Genomic DNA, 15,985 nt, shown 5'->3' with positions numbered 1-15,985 from the left:
AATTCAGAAAATAATAGCTAGGTCAAATATATGTAAAGTAATTTGAGATGGTTACATATCGAGTTGTTTGGTCCAATGTTGAAGAAGTTAACGATCATTTAAAAAGAATGTTCGAGAAGTTGAAGAATCTTCTGGAATGCTCTTAAAAGTTGGATGCAGACAAAAATAGCATGAAATTGAAGTTGGACTTGGAATGATAGATAGTCCATGCATGGGTCGGTAATTAAGTCGGTTGCTGAATTGAAAGAGCAAGTCAAAACTCAAATATCATCCACAACTTTACACTCAAGTCAATGTCGCGTCCATCATTACACGATTTAGGATTCCGGAATGTGTTCAAAACACCTACGTCAATTTTTTACTCAATTCTCATCATGTTTAAGCAAAAATATTCATACCATTAAAAATAAAACTAATTTTATTTTTGTTTGTTTCTTAAAATATTTTCTTTTTAATTTAAAAAAATACTATTTTTACTAATAAGTAAGACTCATTCTTTATTAACAATATTTCAATATATATTTATTTTTATCTCAAAAAATTATTTTTAAAAGAAAGTATATAGTATAAAGTTCTAAATCTCCCCCACCACTCCTTATCTAATTAGTTGACTTTTATTTCCTGGATTAATTATAATATGCCATTTAATATGGTTAGGTAATTAGAGTTTTGTTAGTCAATCAGGAGTGGTAAGTCATCTAGAGATGTAAATCTATGAACAAAATTGACATTTTAGTTTATGGATTTTCATCCCTACATGAGTTATCACCCCTACCAAATATGCCTTAAAGGTATAAGTACTAAAAATAGAATAGAGATAAAAAAAAAAATAGAAGAGAATATGTCAAAAAAACAGGAAAAGACGACTGAAAAAGAAATATGAGTCGAGTAATATTTTCTCTAATAGGAGTATTATTCTTTATAATTAAAGACATGTTGCACTCGGATCTATATTGTCACAGCCCAATTACCACAAGCGTGAAAAAAGATTTTTTAGCTCAATAAATAACAGCCCAGTATCAGCTAAAGTGAACCCACTGCAGAGTTAATTTAGGCCCACAAAGCCCAATTACTTGTATAAAATAATATCCCATGTTCGTTTAGCTCGTTTTCAATAGGCTCGCTCATAAAGCCCAACCTTTGATTTTAAAATTTTAATAAAATTTAAAAAGGTATTAGAACCAAACTAAATATATAAATCGAAATGAACAATGCTAAATGTGCGTCAAACGAAAATGAAGCTCACGTTTAGCGTTGTTCGTTTCGTTTTATATATTTAGTTTGATTCTAATACATTTTTAATGTTATTGAATTTTTTAATTTCACAAAATTCATAAACATCAAAACTTGATTTGTTATTTTATCAATGTATTTGAAATTATAAAGAAAATGAGGATAATCGACCTTCGATTTTTATGAATTTTGTGAAATAAAAATTTTCAATAATATTAAAAAACATGCGTCAAAGGAGAGTAATGCTCACATAAGGAGCTCACATAATATATGTAGAATATCATTCCTCTTATATGATAATTGTAATTTGTGCAAATACTTAATATGTAATTAAATTTAAATTGGATTTACGAAACCCTTTATAAATTCTTTGGCTGAAATTAAAAATATCAGCATTGCACCTTGACTTTGGAGTATAACAACATATATGGACTATTTATTTTCTGATCTGTGCATAATTATTTAAAAATTATATATAAATTCAAGCTATATTCTGGAGGTCATATTGTATGAATATACTAACGATCTCTCAGTGCAGGCTTCTGTTAATTTCCATAAGATCTCTTTCGGAATTTATGTTAATTGCTCATGGCGAAATAATTCATAATCAAATATAGTCAATTTTCTTAAATTGTAAATATTTCCCTTAATTACTCAAATTAAATACTATGAATTACTGCTACTGGAAATGCATCGTATTACAATGCACGTACAGAAAATATTACAAAATTGATTTCCAATCTATTTGTTTGGTTAGTGTAGCAAATACTTTGTTATATATATCTGCAGCAACATCTCCATCTCCACACAAGTCAGTTCGTCTAAAGGAAAGATGTCGGTTGGAGAGCTCGGTTGCACCTACGCTGCTTTGTTGCTCCACGACGATGGAATCCCGATCACTGTAACTATTTTTTTACTACATCTTCGCATTTTGGTCGGAATTTCATATGTTTGTATTCGTAGATTTAATTCATATGCATTCCATTTTAGGCTGAGAAAATATCGACCGTGCTCAAGGCTGCGAATGTGTCTGTTGAATCGTACTGGCCAGCTCTTTTCGCTAAGCTTTGCCAGAACAGGAATGTTGACGATCTTATTTTAAACCTCGGTGCTGGTGGTGGCGCTGCAGTGGTCGCAGCCGCTGCGAATGCTCCAATTGCTGCTGCAGCTGCCCCTGCTGCTGAGGAGAAGAAGGTATAACTTTCAACTGTATTTTATTGTCCTTCATTAAAATTGTTGGTTAACTATGATTTTTGTGTGGATGTTTTTATGAAGATAATTACTATTCTGTTTTTAATCATTTCAGGAAGAGGAAGATGGGGGAAGTGATGATGACTTGATGCTCAACTTGTTTGATTAAGAGAATTTAGTTTGAATGGCATTTTTTGTTCTAGTGAAATCTTACTTTAAAATGTAGTGTTACTGCATGTATCTTTCGAAGCGCTTTGTTCACTTTGTAATGTGAGTTGAGTTTTCATTCATTTCAAGGGTACACAATATAGCCTAGGTACAATTTATGCCCCTCAAGTGCAAAAGTACAAATACAACTTAAACGTTACCTATCATTTATATGTACTAATTCGATACCCAACTTGACAAAATTAGATTTTTAGGTTGAACAACCTATAACGTATGTATACATAAACTAACAAGACCAACTTTCACATCTCCTTAGTCCTTAGCACTATACTAAAATGTGGTTTGCAACACATACTCAACTCAACTGGTCCTTCTCCGGCAACTCCTCGACTAATCTGAGCAACTTCTCGACGATCTCCCCCGCATTAGGCCTCAACGACACGTCGTCTTCCACGCAAGATCTCGCAACGTTGGCCAACATCACAGCCGCATCGAAGCAATAACTCTCACCCAAAGCACCATCCATCCATCCCCTGAGTTCCCCTGTTTCCTCTGTTTCCAGAATCCTCTTAATCTCGTCCGACACCTTCCCTGCCCCGTCTCTTTCCACCGGAGGCTTCCCCGATAGAACCTCCAGCATCACCACACCCAACGCGAACACATCCGTCCCACTCGAGACCCTGCCTTGACTGACAAACTCCGGTGCTAAATACCAAGTGTCGGATTCTTGCTCATCTCCCAACTTCGCCAAACCTAGTTTTGCAGTGAAATCTTCGTCAAGGAATATGTTCCGACTCCTTACGTTCCCATGAACGCAACTCGGGTTCATGATGTGGTGCATATGCTGCAACGCGGTAGCTACATCGAGGCAGATTTTAATCCTCTGATTCCAAGTGAGGAAGCAGCTGCAAGAAGCAATGAAATGGCTCTTGATCGCCAATCCCCCATGGATCCAGTCCTTCAACGAACCATTCTTCGCGTACTCAAACACGATGAAAGAATCAGATCCTTCAACCAAACAAGTCCCCAGCATTGCCATGATGTTTGGGTGGCCATGGACGGCTCCATTCACCACCACCTCACAATCCATCTTGCTCATTTTCTCCCAAGAAACGCGCTTCACAGCCACGTTTTTCCCATTGAAACGGCCTTGGAAAACTGAGCCGGCGATGAGGTTGCTGGAGCTGAACCCCTCCGTCGCCTTGTGCAGATCCTCAAACGCGTAGCTCTCCACCCTCGCCTTCGTCGCCTCCTCCACGTTGTACTGAGACCCCTCGAACGACACCTTCTTATCGCTCGTCGTCCTGATGCTTAAACTCAGCTGCTGCATTTCCACATCCGAAGCCCTCTTCCTCTTTATAGAACTCTCCTCCTCCCTCTTTTTCCTCACATTAGTGAAGAAAAAGGCTAATCCGAAGCCTATGCACGCCAAGAAACCGATCATTCCAATCGCTACAAACAATCCGATCATCCACTTCTTCGTCTTCCTCCTCCTCCGCTGCTTCTTAACACGAATACTCTCTTCCGGCCGCTCCAAGAAGCCGAGAATCGGCTTCCCTTGTGAAGGAATCACAAGTGTTGAGGTTGGTACAAGGTTGCCTTGATCTTGTCTGAACCCCAATGCTGAATACTTAGCATTAGCCGAGACTAATAAATCTCGGGTTATATTAAACTTTGCAGCTAATTCAGTTAGTGTGTCGCCTGCCTTAACAGGATAAGTCACTAGGAACTTTCTAGACTCATCCGAAGCAGGGCAGGCACACTTCACTGGGACTATAATGCTCTTTCCTTCTGGAAGGTTCCGTGGCGGGATGCTCGGGTTTTTTGCCTTGATGGCGCTGCAAGAAGTCAATCCCTTGAGGGATTCAGCAATGTCAGAGAAGCTCTCACCTTTGATGCTAATCTTTGTCAACTCAGCTGTGGAGAAGCCATTGCTGCTGCACTTGCATTGGATCGGGATCAAGAAGTTAACGGAGTTGGAGAAGGCGTTGGCTTCTAGAAGATCGGCCGGAGACGTGCTCAGCAAAGAGGTCAGATTTGAGAGGGATGAGTAGTGAGAGTTAGCATGAAGGATAGCATAAGTATTGCATTTTTGATCAGGTGTTTTATCAAGACATTGATAGTCTTGTGATGTAGGGAATTTGTCACAGTTTAGGCTAAGTGCAGATGTAATAACAAGATGGAAGAATACAAAAACTGTGACTTGAATCATATTTGTGTAAGACAGAAAAAAACTAAGTTAAAGAAGAAATGGGAGCAACTTTTATAAGGTGGGCGGTGGTGTGAATATTTTTGGATCTATAACAAGGTTTATCTATTTAATAAGGAGAATTGAGGGACAAGATTCTTGGATTTAGCACAAGTTAGTGTTATTTTTTATGACGTTGGTTTTTGTTCATTGGTGATTTTAATGGCTTTTGGGGTGGCTAAATATCCCAAGTAAAAGATTTGTTATTATGCTAGTCATGATGGAATTCTTTGAATTTGATACATTTTGGTGGGAGATTGATTTCTTTAGAATTTATCGACAGTTGAATAAGTCGTGTTGACAAGGAATTTTGAGATTTGTTTGTTCCCAAAAATCTAAATATATGTGACCAATGTACATGGGGTTAGTTGGTGATGACTGATGAGTATTAAAGATAATGAAATTAAAAAGTACTACATGCAGTTTAATACTACTAGTATAAGAATTAAGAGAGATGTGGGGATTCCTAGAACTTTTTATTTGTTCTTGTTAATGATGTTTAGATAAATGTGACAACTTTTCTATAGGTTGAAACTGGCACAGTAGTTTGTGCATCTCTAGAGTCATAGGAAAGAGGAGGTGACTTGTGTGTTTTTTTTTTTTTTTCCCATTTAGTTTAATTATATAATGCTACTACATAGTGGAGTACTCCTACTATACTAATAAACCGATGTAATGCCATTTTCTGAGAATGCAAAATGGAGAAAGAAAAGAAAAGAAAAGAAACAAAGTTAATGTTATTAAGTGAAAAACATTAATATGACTAGAAATAAAGTCAAGATATCACATGAATAAAAATAATTTACAAAAAATATTAACTCTAATCATATGAGAATTTATGTAGCACCAGAATAAATGGTTGATGGTTAGGTTATAGCACACTATCATCGTTATCCAAATGATCGATGTATATCCATTATTCTTTTAACTTTACGTAAACTAAAATTTTTATTCTACATATATTAAATCAAATAATTGTCATTCATGTAACGTAATAGATAAAGTTAACATAATGAGTGCCACCATTGAAATGTAGGATGCGAAGAATTTTGATGAATAGAAACATCTTTTGTTGGATGGAAAGATGATTGTGTAGACTTTGGAATTAAGAAGGAGAGGCAAGTGTGTGTATGCGGCAAAAAGGATGAGGATATATATAATTGAAAAGAAATGAATGTCTGGAAAAGCAGAGGCAATAAATATATTTATTACTAAAGCAAAACATAGAAATTGGAGAGAATTCTCATTTGCACTCGATTGGCAATATTTTTCTTGTACATTCGGCTTATCCTATCGGCTGTGTTTTCTCTTTTCTTATCAAAACTAATAATATGCAGGTAAATTAGAGTCAGAAAGCAAACGCAATATCACATGATAACATTACTTTATTTTAAAGAATCATCAATCAATTACGGTGCAATAACGAAATTCTGATGAAACAATACAGATTTATAGTATCACTGAAAACCATGCTCTAACATTGGAGTATATTAAAGCAAGTCCAATAGAGATATACTCAAATTTATACAGTGATTTTAAAGAGAAACGAACTAGATTTGTGGCTTGTAAAACAAATCTACTCTAACACTAGTGTCATGTCAATCCTCCAAAAACAGAATACTCCTTATCTTTACGAAAAATAGTCTTATTTTATCATTTGTCCGTAAAAAATAGTCTCATTTCTAAAAATAAAAAGTTTTTTTCTCATACTTACCCACTTTTTCTCATCTCACTCATACTTACACACTTTTTTTTTCTCTCTTATTTTATCAATTTCTCATTAGAACCTGTGTTGCTCAAATAAGACTTTTTTTTTTTACGGTACGGAGGGAGTAATATAATCGCACATATATAAGTAAAAATAAAAATCTTTCTAGTGAATAAGTATCGAGCTGAGATGCTTGTGGATTTGATTTGATTTTCAAAGAACACTTTGATAATCTTGGAATATTTGTTGGGGTGTTTGGACTTTGGACTATAGCTAACATCGATTAAGAAGAGTGGGCGTGCAAGTTTTGGGCCACCGTATTATGGGCTTTTAATAAATGGCGCAATTTTAGTAGCCTTTCTTCTCCATGGTATATCATCAACACGTGTCATATTCCTATTGGTCAGTTAAAATAATAGGTTAAATGAAACTAGCATATCCTTTAGTAAGAGCTTTGCAAGACAAAGGAAGCATGATTGAAATATTATTGAATAAGTCCCATCTCATTGTAGTGAGAATTTTTTTTAAAAATAGAAAGTTTTTATAATATTAAGAGATAAACTTAAAAAATACTATAGATTATGTTTTTATGGGATGGAGGTTGTATATGTTGATTTTGTAAATAAATTATTTAATAAAATACCAAGTATATACTCTCTTCGTCCCAATTTACTTGAGTCGTATTCTATTTTGGATTGTCCCAAGTTACTTGAGTCATTTTTTTTAGCTAAAAATAATACATCTAATCACACATATTTTATTCTTTATTTTTCTTTCTTTTACTTTACCATTTCTCCTATCTCTTATTTATTCTCTCTTCTACTATATTTAAATCACTAAACACAATTTTCTTAAATCCCATGCCGAAAATAAACGTATCAAGTAACGTGGGACGGAAGGAGTATAAATAAACATTAACAAAATTAAATCATCTACATATGGCCTCGAGACTTGTTTATGGACTATTTGTCTTGGAAATTGCCTCCTCCAACACTCGTAAGTGTATGGAATTATAAACAATTTATAGTCGTAGTATTTGATTTTTCAATAATAATTTTAATTGTTTGTATCTTTATACTCCCTCCATCCCCGATTAAGAGTCACAATTTTCCATTTCGATCCGTCCCCAATTAAGAGTCACATTTCATTTTCACCATAAATAGTAAGTAGGTCTCACATTCCACTAACTCAATTCACTCACATTTTATTATAAAACCAATATTAAAAATGAGTCTCACATTCCACTAACTTTTTCAACTAACTTTTCTTTACATTTCTTAAAACCCGTGCTCGGTGAAAGTGTGACTCCTAATGGGGGACGGAGGGAGTATCAAAATTTTTTTATTCTTCTATATTCATACATTCAATAGGAGAAATTTGCAATATTACAGGAGTATTATACTATAAAACAATACACAAAAAGAACGGATGCCCAAAATTGATTAAACCAAATGATGAGTTTTTCTTGTAACATTTTTGGCGAAGATAACATACATAGATGCATCGACATCAATGACTCATATCTCATCACGTCCCTTTCCGTTGAGTTTACCGTGGGATATTTCAACATTTGGCATTTAACAAAAACGACAAACTAATTTAACCCTAGCCTAATTAGGACAGTATCAGTATATATTAATCAAACTCAGATGCAACAGGTTGCATTATCATTATTCAAAACATTAAATGAAATAAATTGTTCAAAAAATAACAAAAGCATTTTAATCCCCTTTGAAATTCCATAATAAGGTTAATAGTGAAAATTAAGTAAATGCTTTTCCCAAATCAAAAGGATGCTTGAATGAATAGATGAAACCTCAATGCTGATTCCTTCTGTGTGTAGATCATATCCAATTGCATGCAATATATTATCAAGCTTAAGTTTCAAATTCTTTGCATACTAATACTAATCTTTTACTAACAATTCAATAGATAGGTAACGAGAGTGACTTCAATTTTGTGAGTGTGGGTGTATGATAGAGTTGTAATTTAAAGAAATAAACAAGGAGCAATTTTTATTAGAATTGTTTTAGCTTGATAATTAAACACAAATGAATGAAAATAAAAGAATGAACATGCAAAGAGAGATTGTTATACTAATATTAACTATTGTTAACATATGTTAATTCCTTATATTATTTATTTCGTTTATGTGATCAGTTAAAGTCAATGTTTTAATTCCACCAACCAACTACTATAATACTAGTATATCAGTCACAACGCATCCTTTATTTGTCATTTTCTTTAATTTTGCCACTTAACATTAAATAACGTGACGATGCAGACATATACACATTGGGTTCAGATTATTTCCCTTTCCCTGGTGTAACTTTTCTTGCAAATATCCAGTGTCGGCCACTAGCAATTTGACATAAGATCAATATTGTGAAAAAAGCAAGACCAAATAAAAAGATAACAATTCGATGTGTATATGTGTGAAATTATTGTAAAGATTTACTTTGTTATTATTAGTATAACATTTTCGAGAAAAAATTGGTGTCTTGAAAGTTTATTCTTAAAACCAGGTTTTCAAAAGTCTGTGATAATAACTCTTGTACCAATTAAATCGAGGTTATTACTAGTAAAATTGTACTCCTCTATAAGAAATTAAATGTAAAATTTATATCTAAAACAAAAAACTTGTACAACATTAGTAAAATATTACAAAGATGTGTAACATGTACTCCTTCAATTCGGCCTAGCTACTATTAAATTTTTGATAGTGCACAAGTTTTAATGTTAAATTGATATATAGAAAAAAAAAAAACAAATAATCAAAGTATTGTTATTTGAAATTGAGTAAATAGAAAAACAATTGGATCATGTTATAAAAATAAACGAGGATTAGGTTATATAGAAGGTGGAAATGAAATTGATTATATTTTCATGAGTACCCATCATATAATAATAAAAACCATAAATGGGTTAAATATGACTCAACTAGAATCACTTACGCTAGCGGCTAGTGCACAAATAAATACCACTAAGGTTAAATATGTACTATATATAATATTAAAAAAATACTACTCCACTATTTAAATTTTCAGGGGGCATATAATACCCAAGTGGTTAAGCCCTAATGTTACTTTGTCTTGATCTTTCTATGTAACCATGCACCAGCATTTGTTACATGTATGTAAAACCATAATTATCATTCAGCTTATATTAAAAATAAAAAATAAAAAATAAAAAAAATTCATAATCCCCTACTATAATTTGAAGCTTCTCATATTATGAAATTTACCAGAAACAAACAACTCTTTTGCACCGTTTTAGAGGGACATCAATACATATAATATGTCTAGACATATTGTCATGTAGTGTGTCCAGCCAATTATAATTGTAATTTTTTTTTTCGTTTTCTACAATTATGATTGCCTAAATACGTCATACGACAATATCGCCGATCATTGAATTTTTACTCCTTAACTCTGATTTTATTATTCTTTTTACAACAATGTTAATACTTGCCTCCTTTTGCTATTTTAGAATAGTTCAAACAAACACGTTTCATTCTCGAGTCGATTAGTATATGTTGCGCCTTTCAGTAAAATTTCAATCATGAACACAAAAAATTTATAGTCAGATTGATACTTTCGTACCCACCTCCAAAAAAAGGCATGTATGATTACTAATCTTTTCTACATATATGTATTTTCACCCATTTTGTCTAAACTACTATGGCCAGAGCATAATCGAATAATATGTAGATTCTTACTATATAATTACGACAATAATCCTATTTGCAGCTACACCCCACATTAATTTTAAATAAAATAACCAACAATGATAATTATTCTGCAGCTCGTAGCATGTGACAAGCCAGACAAATATTACGGAGACGAAATGAACCTGAGATATTTTTAATATATCCTCCACAGTTCACGATTCGATGAATATGTTTTTATAGTTCATTTCATTTATAATGAAAGGAGAATAATTTTGGGATTTCAAATACTATTTACTTCTTAGTTATAGTTTCACTATCACATCACATCCTAATAATCACATCATATTACGATCAGCCACGAAGAAACTCATGGTTTTGATACTTCGTAATTTTAGAATTATTTGCTTTAAGGTTATGTATAAACTTTATCACTTTCTAGGAGTATATATATAATAATTTTATTTGATTATTAATTATTCGAGTCTTGATTTTACTGACCATGTAATTATAGTCAATATTCCTGCTAATATTGATAGCCGAGAAATTGACGCTAAAAGATAGCGCGAGAGAATAAAATTAATTTCATTTAAAACAATATTTTCTATGTTTACCATTAAATATATCATTCCCCTTTAACTATTTTTCGGATGTACTAGCTCTTATATTCTGCATATACATTACAATCCATGCACATCTTAATGTAAAAACTACTAATAAAGTAGAGTATTTTATAGTCGATATTAGATTTTAGATTTTATACAATATTTGTAGTAGTTAATGATATGAGAATAAAGTGAAAGTGAAAATAAAATAAATAAAGTGATGTTGTTTTACTAGTGTAACATACTCCTAAAAAGAAGTGGATTAATTTAAATTGGAAGAAGAGAGTACTCAGAAAACCGTTGAAACCACATTTCGCATATAAATTTGTAAATCATAAAATACCAATAAAAATGTTGTGTATTTATAGTGATTGACCAATCAAATTCAGGAAAGGAGAAATTGAGCCCTGGCCCCTCTTCCTTTTCTTTTTATCTCGCTCCCTTCTACTTCACTCTGTCTCTCTCCTCATTTATTTCCAGTAGATACGAATCATACAATACAAGATTACAAGGAGCGAAGAAGAAACAAATAGGAACAAAGCACTCCTCTTCAAAAATGGCTTCCTATTGCTAAACAGCATCACCGCACAACTCGGAACACTGTTTTCGCTTTACTGCCCCTAAATCTATGGGTTCATGCGTTTCTCTTCACAACCACTCACACAAGCCACTCCATTCCAAAAATCAGAATCTCACCATACCATCGCCGGTCAAACACAACTCCTTCACGGTCAACGGCCACAATCATTCCGCCGCCGACTTGCCTGTCATGTCTCGCCGCTCTCGCTCTCGTACGCGTTCCCGCGCCGATGGTATTTTCATTTTCTACCTCTCCTTTTTCGATCATTTATATTGCTACGTTTTTTATGAGATGATTTTGCTCTTTTCATGTTTAAATTAGTTTCAAATTAAGGCTAATTCATTATGATTTCAATCATCAATAGCTGCTGTTTTGAAGATGTATTTTATAATAGTGCTACTAATTTATGTGCAGAGCTTGATTCTAAAACTTTGTCTGCTTCTTGTTTTTAAGAGGTGTTCATCAAATTGAAATTTGTTTCTGATTAATGTTTTTTTATTTGGAAATTTTCTCCTATTACTTTTCTAGGTTGACTGGTTGCAGGATTTTTTTTTTCTTGCAAACTACAGGTCTATAGTTTATGATGATTTTGTCTGGATGCAAATATTTTAATTCTGACATAATTGGATTTAATATGGTGGTTAATATATATGAGTGTTTCTATTATTCGTTTGGTGGTCCAACTGGCTACAGAGCTGACTTCATAATAATATTTCTGGGCTTGTCAACAAGGCTGGAGAATTTAGGTTTGTTATCTTGCTTGTACCAAGATTAAATTAATGTTTATCAAGCTGGTCACAATCATGTTGTTAAATTTTTATTCACAGATAATCAATCTTGTGGTTGGTTGTGGTTATAATTTTGGTGAACAAGAATTATGCAAAAAATAGGATTGTGAGCTGTCAAAATGAATTGGTCCAAATTTGATATATCATGGAAATCTCTTGGTAGGTGAATTAGTTACCAGTTGGAATTGAGGGTGAAGCTTTTTCTTGAAGATTTGAGATGTGCTTTCCCTTTACTAACAATACAAAAAGCAACCTACAAAATATTTATTACATAGCCACCCCATCAAGAATAATTGTTGTCTGATAAGGACAAGGCAACTAAAGTTTAGGAACTGCACATTTTGTTCTTCGGTAGGGCCTTGCACATTATGTCCTTCAGTGGGGTCTAGCTTCTTTTATGGAACTGGTAACATCCAAATCCAATGCGAACGAAATATCCCTTCGGGTGACAGAACTATCACCTGACTGCTAATCATGCGAACTCATTCTTAAGGGAACTTGAATTGTTATCAACTAGTAATTGACTTGCTGAAAGAGATTCCTTCTAGTAATTGAAATATTTTCCTACAATTGTTATGCAAATCTGCAATGCTGGCCATAGGGTCAAGTTATTTTTATTGATGAATGATGATTTTCTTTGTTGATGTAATGTGACTGTCTCTGATAATTTTTCTTGTTTATTACTTGAATACGATGACCTCTGTCAAAGAAAAAGAATTTTATCGACTTGTTTTGAGTAGAAATTTGAAGTTTGTTTTAGTTCCTACAGAGGTCATAACATTAAGATTTTAAAGTGTTTGTCCATCAATTCGGTCCATTGAGTTTCTCAGTGCCCTGTATCTCATTCCCCTCTCTTATGTGATGATGTATTTGCAACAACGAGGCATATCTTGAGATGTATATTGTGATGTCCCCATTTTTTTATTCCAATATTTGAAAGTTATCCTCTTCCCTGGTTCCATAATTCAAAGGATTAATTTTGTTGAGCTTTATTATAGTTGGTGAATAACATTAGAAATCTAGTCAGATTGGTTAAGTTTCGCATCAGAAATGTAAGGCCTCGAACATCTAGCCATACTGATGCCACTTTTAACCTATTTTTTGTACATGATGCTGATCTAAGTGCCCTCAATTTCTATCAGGCAGCAAAGATGATGCATTCTTCGACTCCCAGCCTTGGTTGGAGTCAGATTGTGAAGATGACTTCTTAAGCGTGAATGGTGGTAAAATATATACATCTATCTGAATATCATATTTTTGTTCCATTAACTTCTTAATTAGCGAATATTGGTTGCTGCATGCCTGGCAAACAACAAAATTGCTGGATCAAGAACAAGCAAAGTGTAGATTTGTTACAGTTAAAACTTTACTACTCTGTAACATCCATCTGCACAACTCATTCTGCTCTTTAAGTGAATTAATTGCAAAGGAATTTCTTGACGAGACTTTGTATGAGCTCGATATCGCTTCTTTTAGCTAAATCATTTTCCCACTAATAATATCTTGATATCTCGTGTATAGAAAAGTTATGTGGGAACCTCATTTGGATGAAGTTGAAATTCAGACACATTGACTAAAATTCTGCGTGAACGTTTACTCATGATAAGGGGAGATGGGGATTAGGTGATCCTTTATGACTATTTGGGTCAAGAACTAAATGGACTGTATCTCATAGACCATACTTGTTAATACGATGAAGGTGCATTGCAATGGGCAAGGTTCGGTTTATTTACAGTTGCGGAATCTGGTGTGGTTAAGGGGAGGTAGTGATGTCCAAGTCCATAATATGTTGATTCTAGGGTGTTCTTTTTGTTGTTGATCGATATCTCTTTCATGGCTACGTTTGATAAGGGAGCATACTATCTAAACAGGGATATCATAGCCTTCGCCTCATATGATCTCATTACATAATGCAGTGTTGATTTTGTTGCAGATTTCACCCCATCTCGTGGAAGCACTCCTGTCCACCACAGATTCTCTTCTGGGAATCCAACGGTCAATAAGCCCCCACCGGTGCCTGAACCATCTCCAAAGAAGAGGCTCTCGGAGCTCTTCAAAGACAGCTTACGCCACCAGCAAGGGGGAGATAAGGAGGACGACACCAGCGAGGAGAGCGTGGTTGTTGAAAACGGAGCAAGCAGTGAAAAAAGTGGCAATGGAGCGGAGGAGAAGTCAGTACAATGTTGCCTTCCCAGGCTGCGATCAAGACGAACATTCGCAACTGCACAGGTTGAGAAAGTTTAGGCACCATGAACATGGTGAGAAATGAAAATAATATGTTATGATGAGATACAGTTCACTCACTTATAGGCTTATAGCAATGTGGATGAACAATCAAAGTGCATATTTGGCAATCTTAGTAGCTAAATTTTGTGCAAAGCACCATATTATGGTCGAGAGACTATATATATACTGTGTATACCGAATTTATGTTTCGAGATTATTTGGTTATTGGCATAACCTGAACGATTATATATAGACGACGTTTCTAATTCAAGAGTAGCTCAACCCAAACCCGCTCCATTTTTTTTTACTAGCCCGATCAGGGTCCCATCCATTTGACAAAGTCTAATTCGAACTAAAGTGTACCTTTTCTTGCTTTCTTCTGGCTCCACAAAAGTTCATTTTTAGTTGAAACAGTTGCTCCCAAACGTCACATAAATGCAATCACCTTTTGGTGAATGGCGCAATTCAAGTGCAGAATAACGTGTAACAAGTCTCATTGGTTGCTTGTCATAATTCCATTTCTTTTTTACTTATTTTCACGGTTATGAAGATAACATTTTAAAATGATTTTTAGATGCCTAGTAAATTTGTCATGATTTTATACAACACTGTGTCACTGTGTGAAAACTATATGAAGATGTGGTATTATAATGATGGGGTAGTGGTGGTGGTGTTGGTGGGGCTCAATCACTAGCAATATTTTTTTGAGTTGAATTGTTATGTAATCTATTGACTTAGCTATAATTGTCCAATTCTTCAATCATTGAAGCAGATATTTAATTATTTGTAATATACATGGATTAGGGATTTAGGGTGTTTATAAACATACTATAACCCGTCGAAGAATACATTAATTAAATCAAGTAACAAAAATAACCATCAATTTAACTAGGGTGTAACTAATTGGAAGTTTTAATTAAACGCTAACTCCATCATATTCTCTTTATCAAAATTACTAAGTTCTGTTGCTACACTTGAATGGGTCATTATTGGAATTTGATACACAATAATTAAGAAAAATAAAGAATATGACCCTTATTAATAAGATTAATCTGAAATCTAGATAAGCTCATTATATGAAAATTTTCCTATATTTAAATCCCATGCCATTACGCATAGGGCAGAACATTAATTGAAGTTAATTTTTACCGAATTAAATCTAACGAATTGATTTACTTTTTCTAATTTCGATTTGATTTTGGTATCTACAATTTTACAAGAACTCCATTGATATTTATCACATTGGATACTAAATCTAGAACCGCCTTATCAACTCCTCGATTTTATCATAAATTTAGCTAACTCCAAAAGTTACAATCATCCATTTACATTATTCCTATTTCCTATATTTTGATACAAAAAATCTAGCATAAAAGGAATGTATATAAATAAATGGATAAGATGTCTGAATACACGTATTGCCTATATTTTGATGATACAAAAAATGAAGCATAAATGGGAGGCATATAAATGAATGGATAAGATATGTGAATACAGCGTGGCCAAGGCCCATTCCTTCACACTTAAGTACTAGTAGGAGTATAAAAGCCCACAAAAATCTCGAAACTGAT

The 15,985-nt window shown here is 33.7% G+C and overlaps 3 protein-coding genes across 3 annotated transcripts; 2 read left to right on the top strand and 1 right to left on the bottom strand.

Moving 5' to 3' along the window:
- The first annotated feature begins 2,065 nt into the window (after positions 1 to 2,065).
- Positions 2,066 to 2,604, top strand: LOC148930080 (large ribosomal subunit protein P1-like). Its single transcript, XM_089066574.1, has 3 exons — positions 2,066 to 2,134; positions 2,224 to 2,427; positions 2,540 to 2,604. Exons 1-3 carry the CDS (start codon positions 2,066 to 2,068, stop codon positions 2,591 to 2,593), a joined length of 327 nt encoding a protein of 108 aa, XP_088922700.1. The 3' UTR covers positions 2,594 to 2,604.
- A 318-nt stretch (positions 2,605 to 2,922) lies between these two features.
- On the bottom strand, positions 2,923 to 4,858 carry LYK2 (Protein kinase superfamily protein). Its single transcript, XM_089069430.1, has one exon. The coding sequence runs from the start codon at positions 4,802 to 4,804 to the stop codon at positions 2,948 to 2,950; it is 1,857 nt and encodes a 618-aa protein (XP_088925556.1). The 5' UTR covers positions 4,805 to 4,858; the 3' UTR covers positions 2,923 to 2,947.
- Positions 4,859 to 11,238: 6,380 nt separating this feature from the next.
- Positions 11,239 to 14,685, top strand: LOC148930078 (uncharacterized protein At3g27210-like). The gene is made up of 3 exons (XM_089066920.1): positions 11,239 to 11,632; positions 13,331 to 13,411; positions 14,122 to 14,685. The coding sequence occupies exons 1-3, from the start codon at positions 11,449 to 11,451 to the stop codon at positions 14,430 to 14,432; spliced, it is 576 nt and encodes a 191-aa protein (XP_088923046.1). The 5' UTR covers positions 11,239 to 11,448; the 3' UTR covers positions 14,433 to 14,685.
- The last annotated feature ends 1,300 nt before the right edge of the window (positions 14,686 to 15,985 follow it).

The sequence above is a fragment of the Salvia hispanica genome, chromosome 3 (assembly GCF_029641045.1).
Source record: "Salvia hispanica isolate PSC_SH4W2 chromosome 3, Shi_PSC_v1, whole genome shotgun sequence".
In the NCBI taxonomy this organism is placed as follows: Eukaryota; Viridiplantae; Streptophyta; class Magnoliopsida; order Lamiales; family Lamiaceae; genus Salvia; species Salvia hispanica.
The sequence above is the reverse complement of the archived record's forward strand: the minus strand, read 5'-3'. Positions and strand labels throughout refer to the sequence as shown.

Coding starts and splice junctions, on each gene's coding strand:
- LOC148930078 (XM_089066920.1), top strand. CDS start 11,449: ATGGGTTCATGCGTTTCTCTTCACAACCACTCACACAAGCCACTCCAT. Junction 11,633..13,330: donor TACGCGTTCCCGCGCCGATG/GTATTTTCATTT, acceptor AATTTCTATCAG/GCAGCAAAGATGATGCATTC. Junction 13,412..14,121: donor CTTCTTAAGCGTGAATGGTG/GTAAAATATATA, acceptor ATTTTGTTGCAG/ATTTCACCCCATCTCGTGGA.
- LYK2 (XM_089069430.1), bottom strand. CDS start 4,804: ATGATTCAAGTCACAGTTTTTGTATTCTTCCATCTTGTTATTACATCT.
- LOC148930080 (XM_089066574.1), top strand. CDS start 2,066: ATGTCGGTTGGAGAGCTCGGTTGCACCTACGCTGCTTTGTTGCTCCAC. Junction 2,135..2,223: donor ACGATGGAATCCCGATCACT/GTAACTATTTTT, acceptor ATTCCATTTTAG/GCTGAGAAAATATCGACCGT. Junction 2,428..2,539: donor CTGCTGCTGAGGAGAAGAAG/GTATAACTTTCA, acceptor TAATCATTTCAG/GAAGAGGAAGATGGGGGAAG.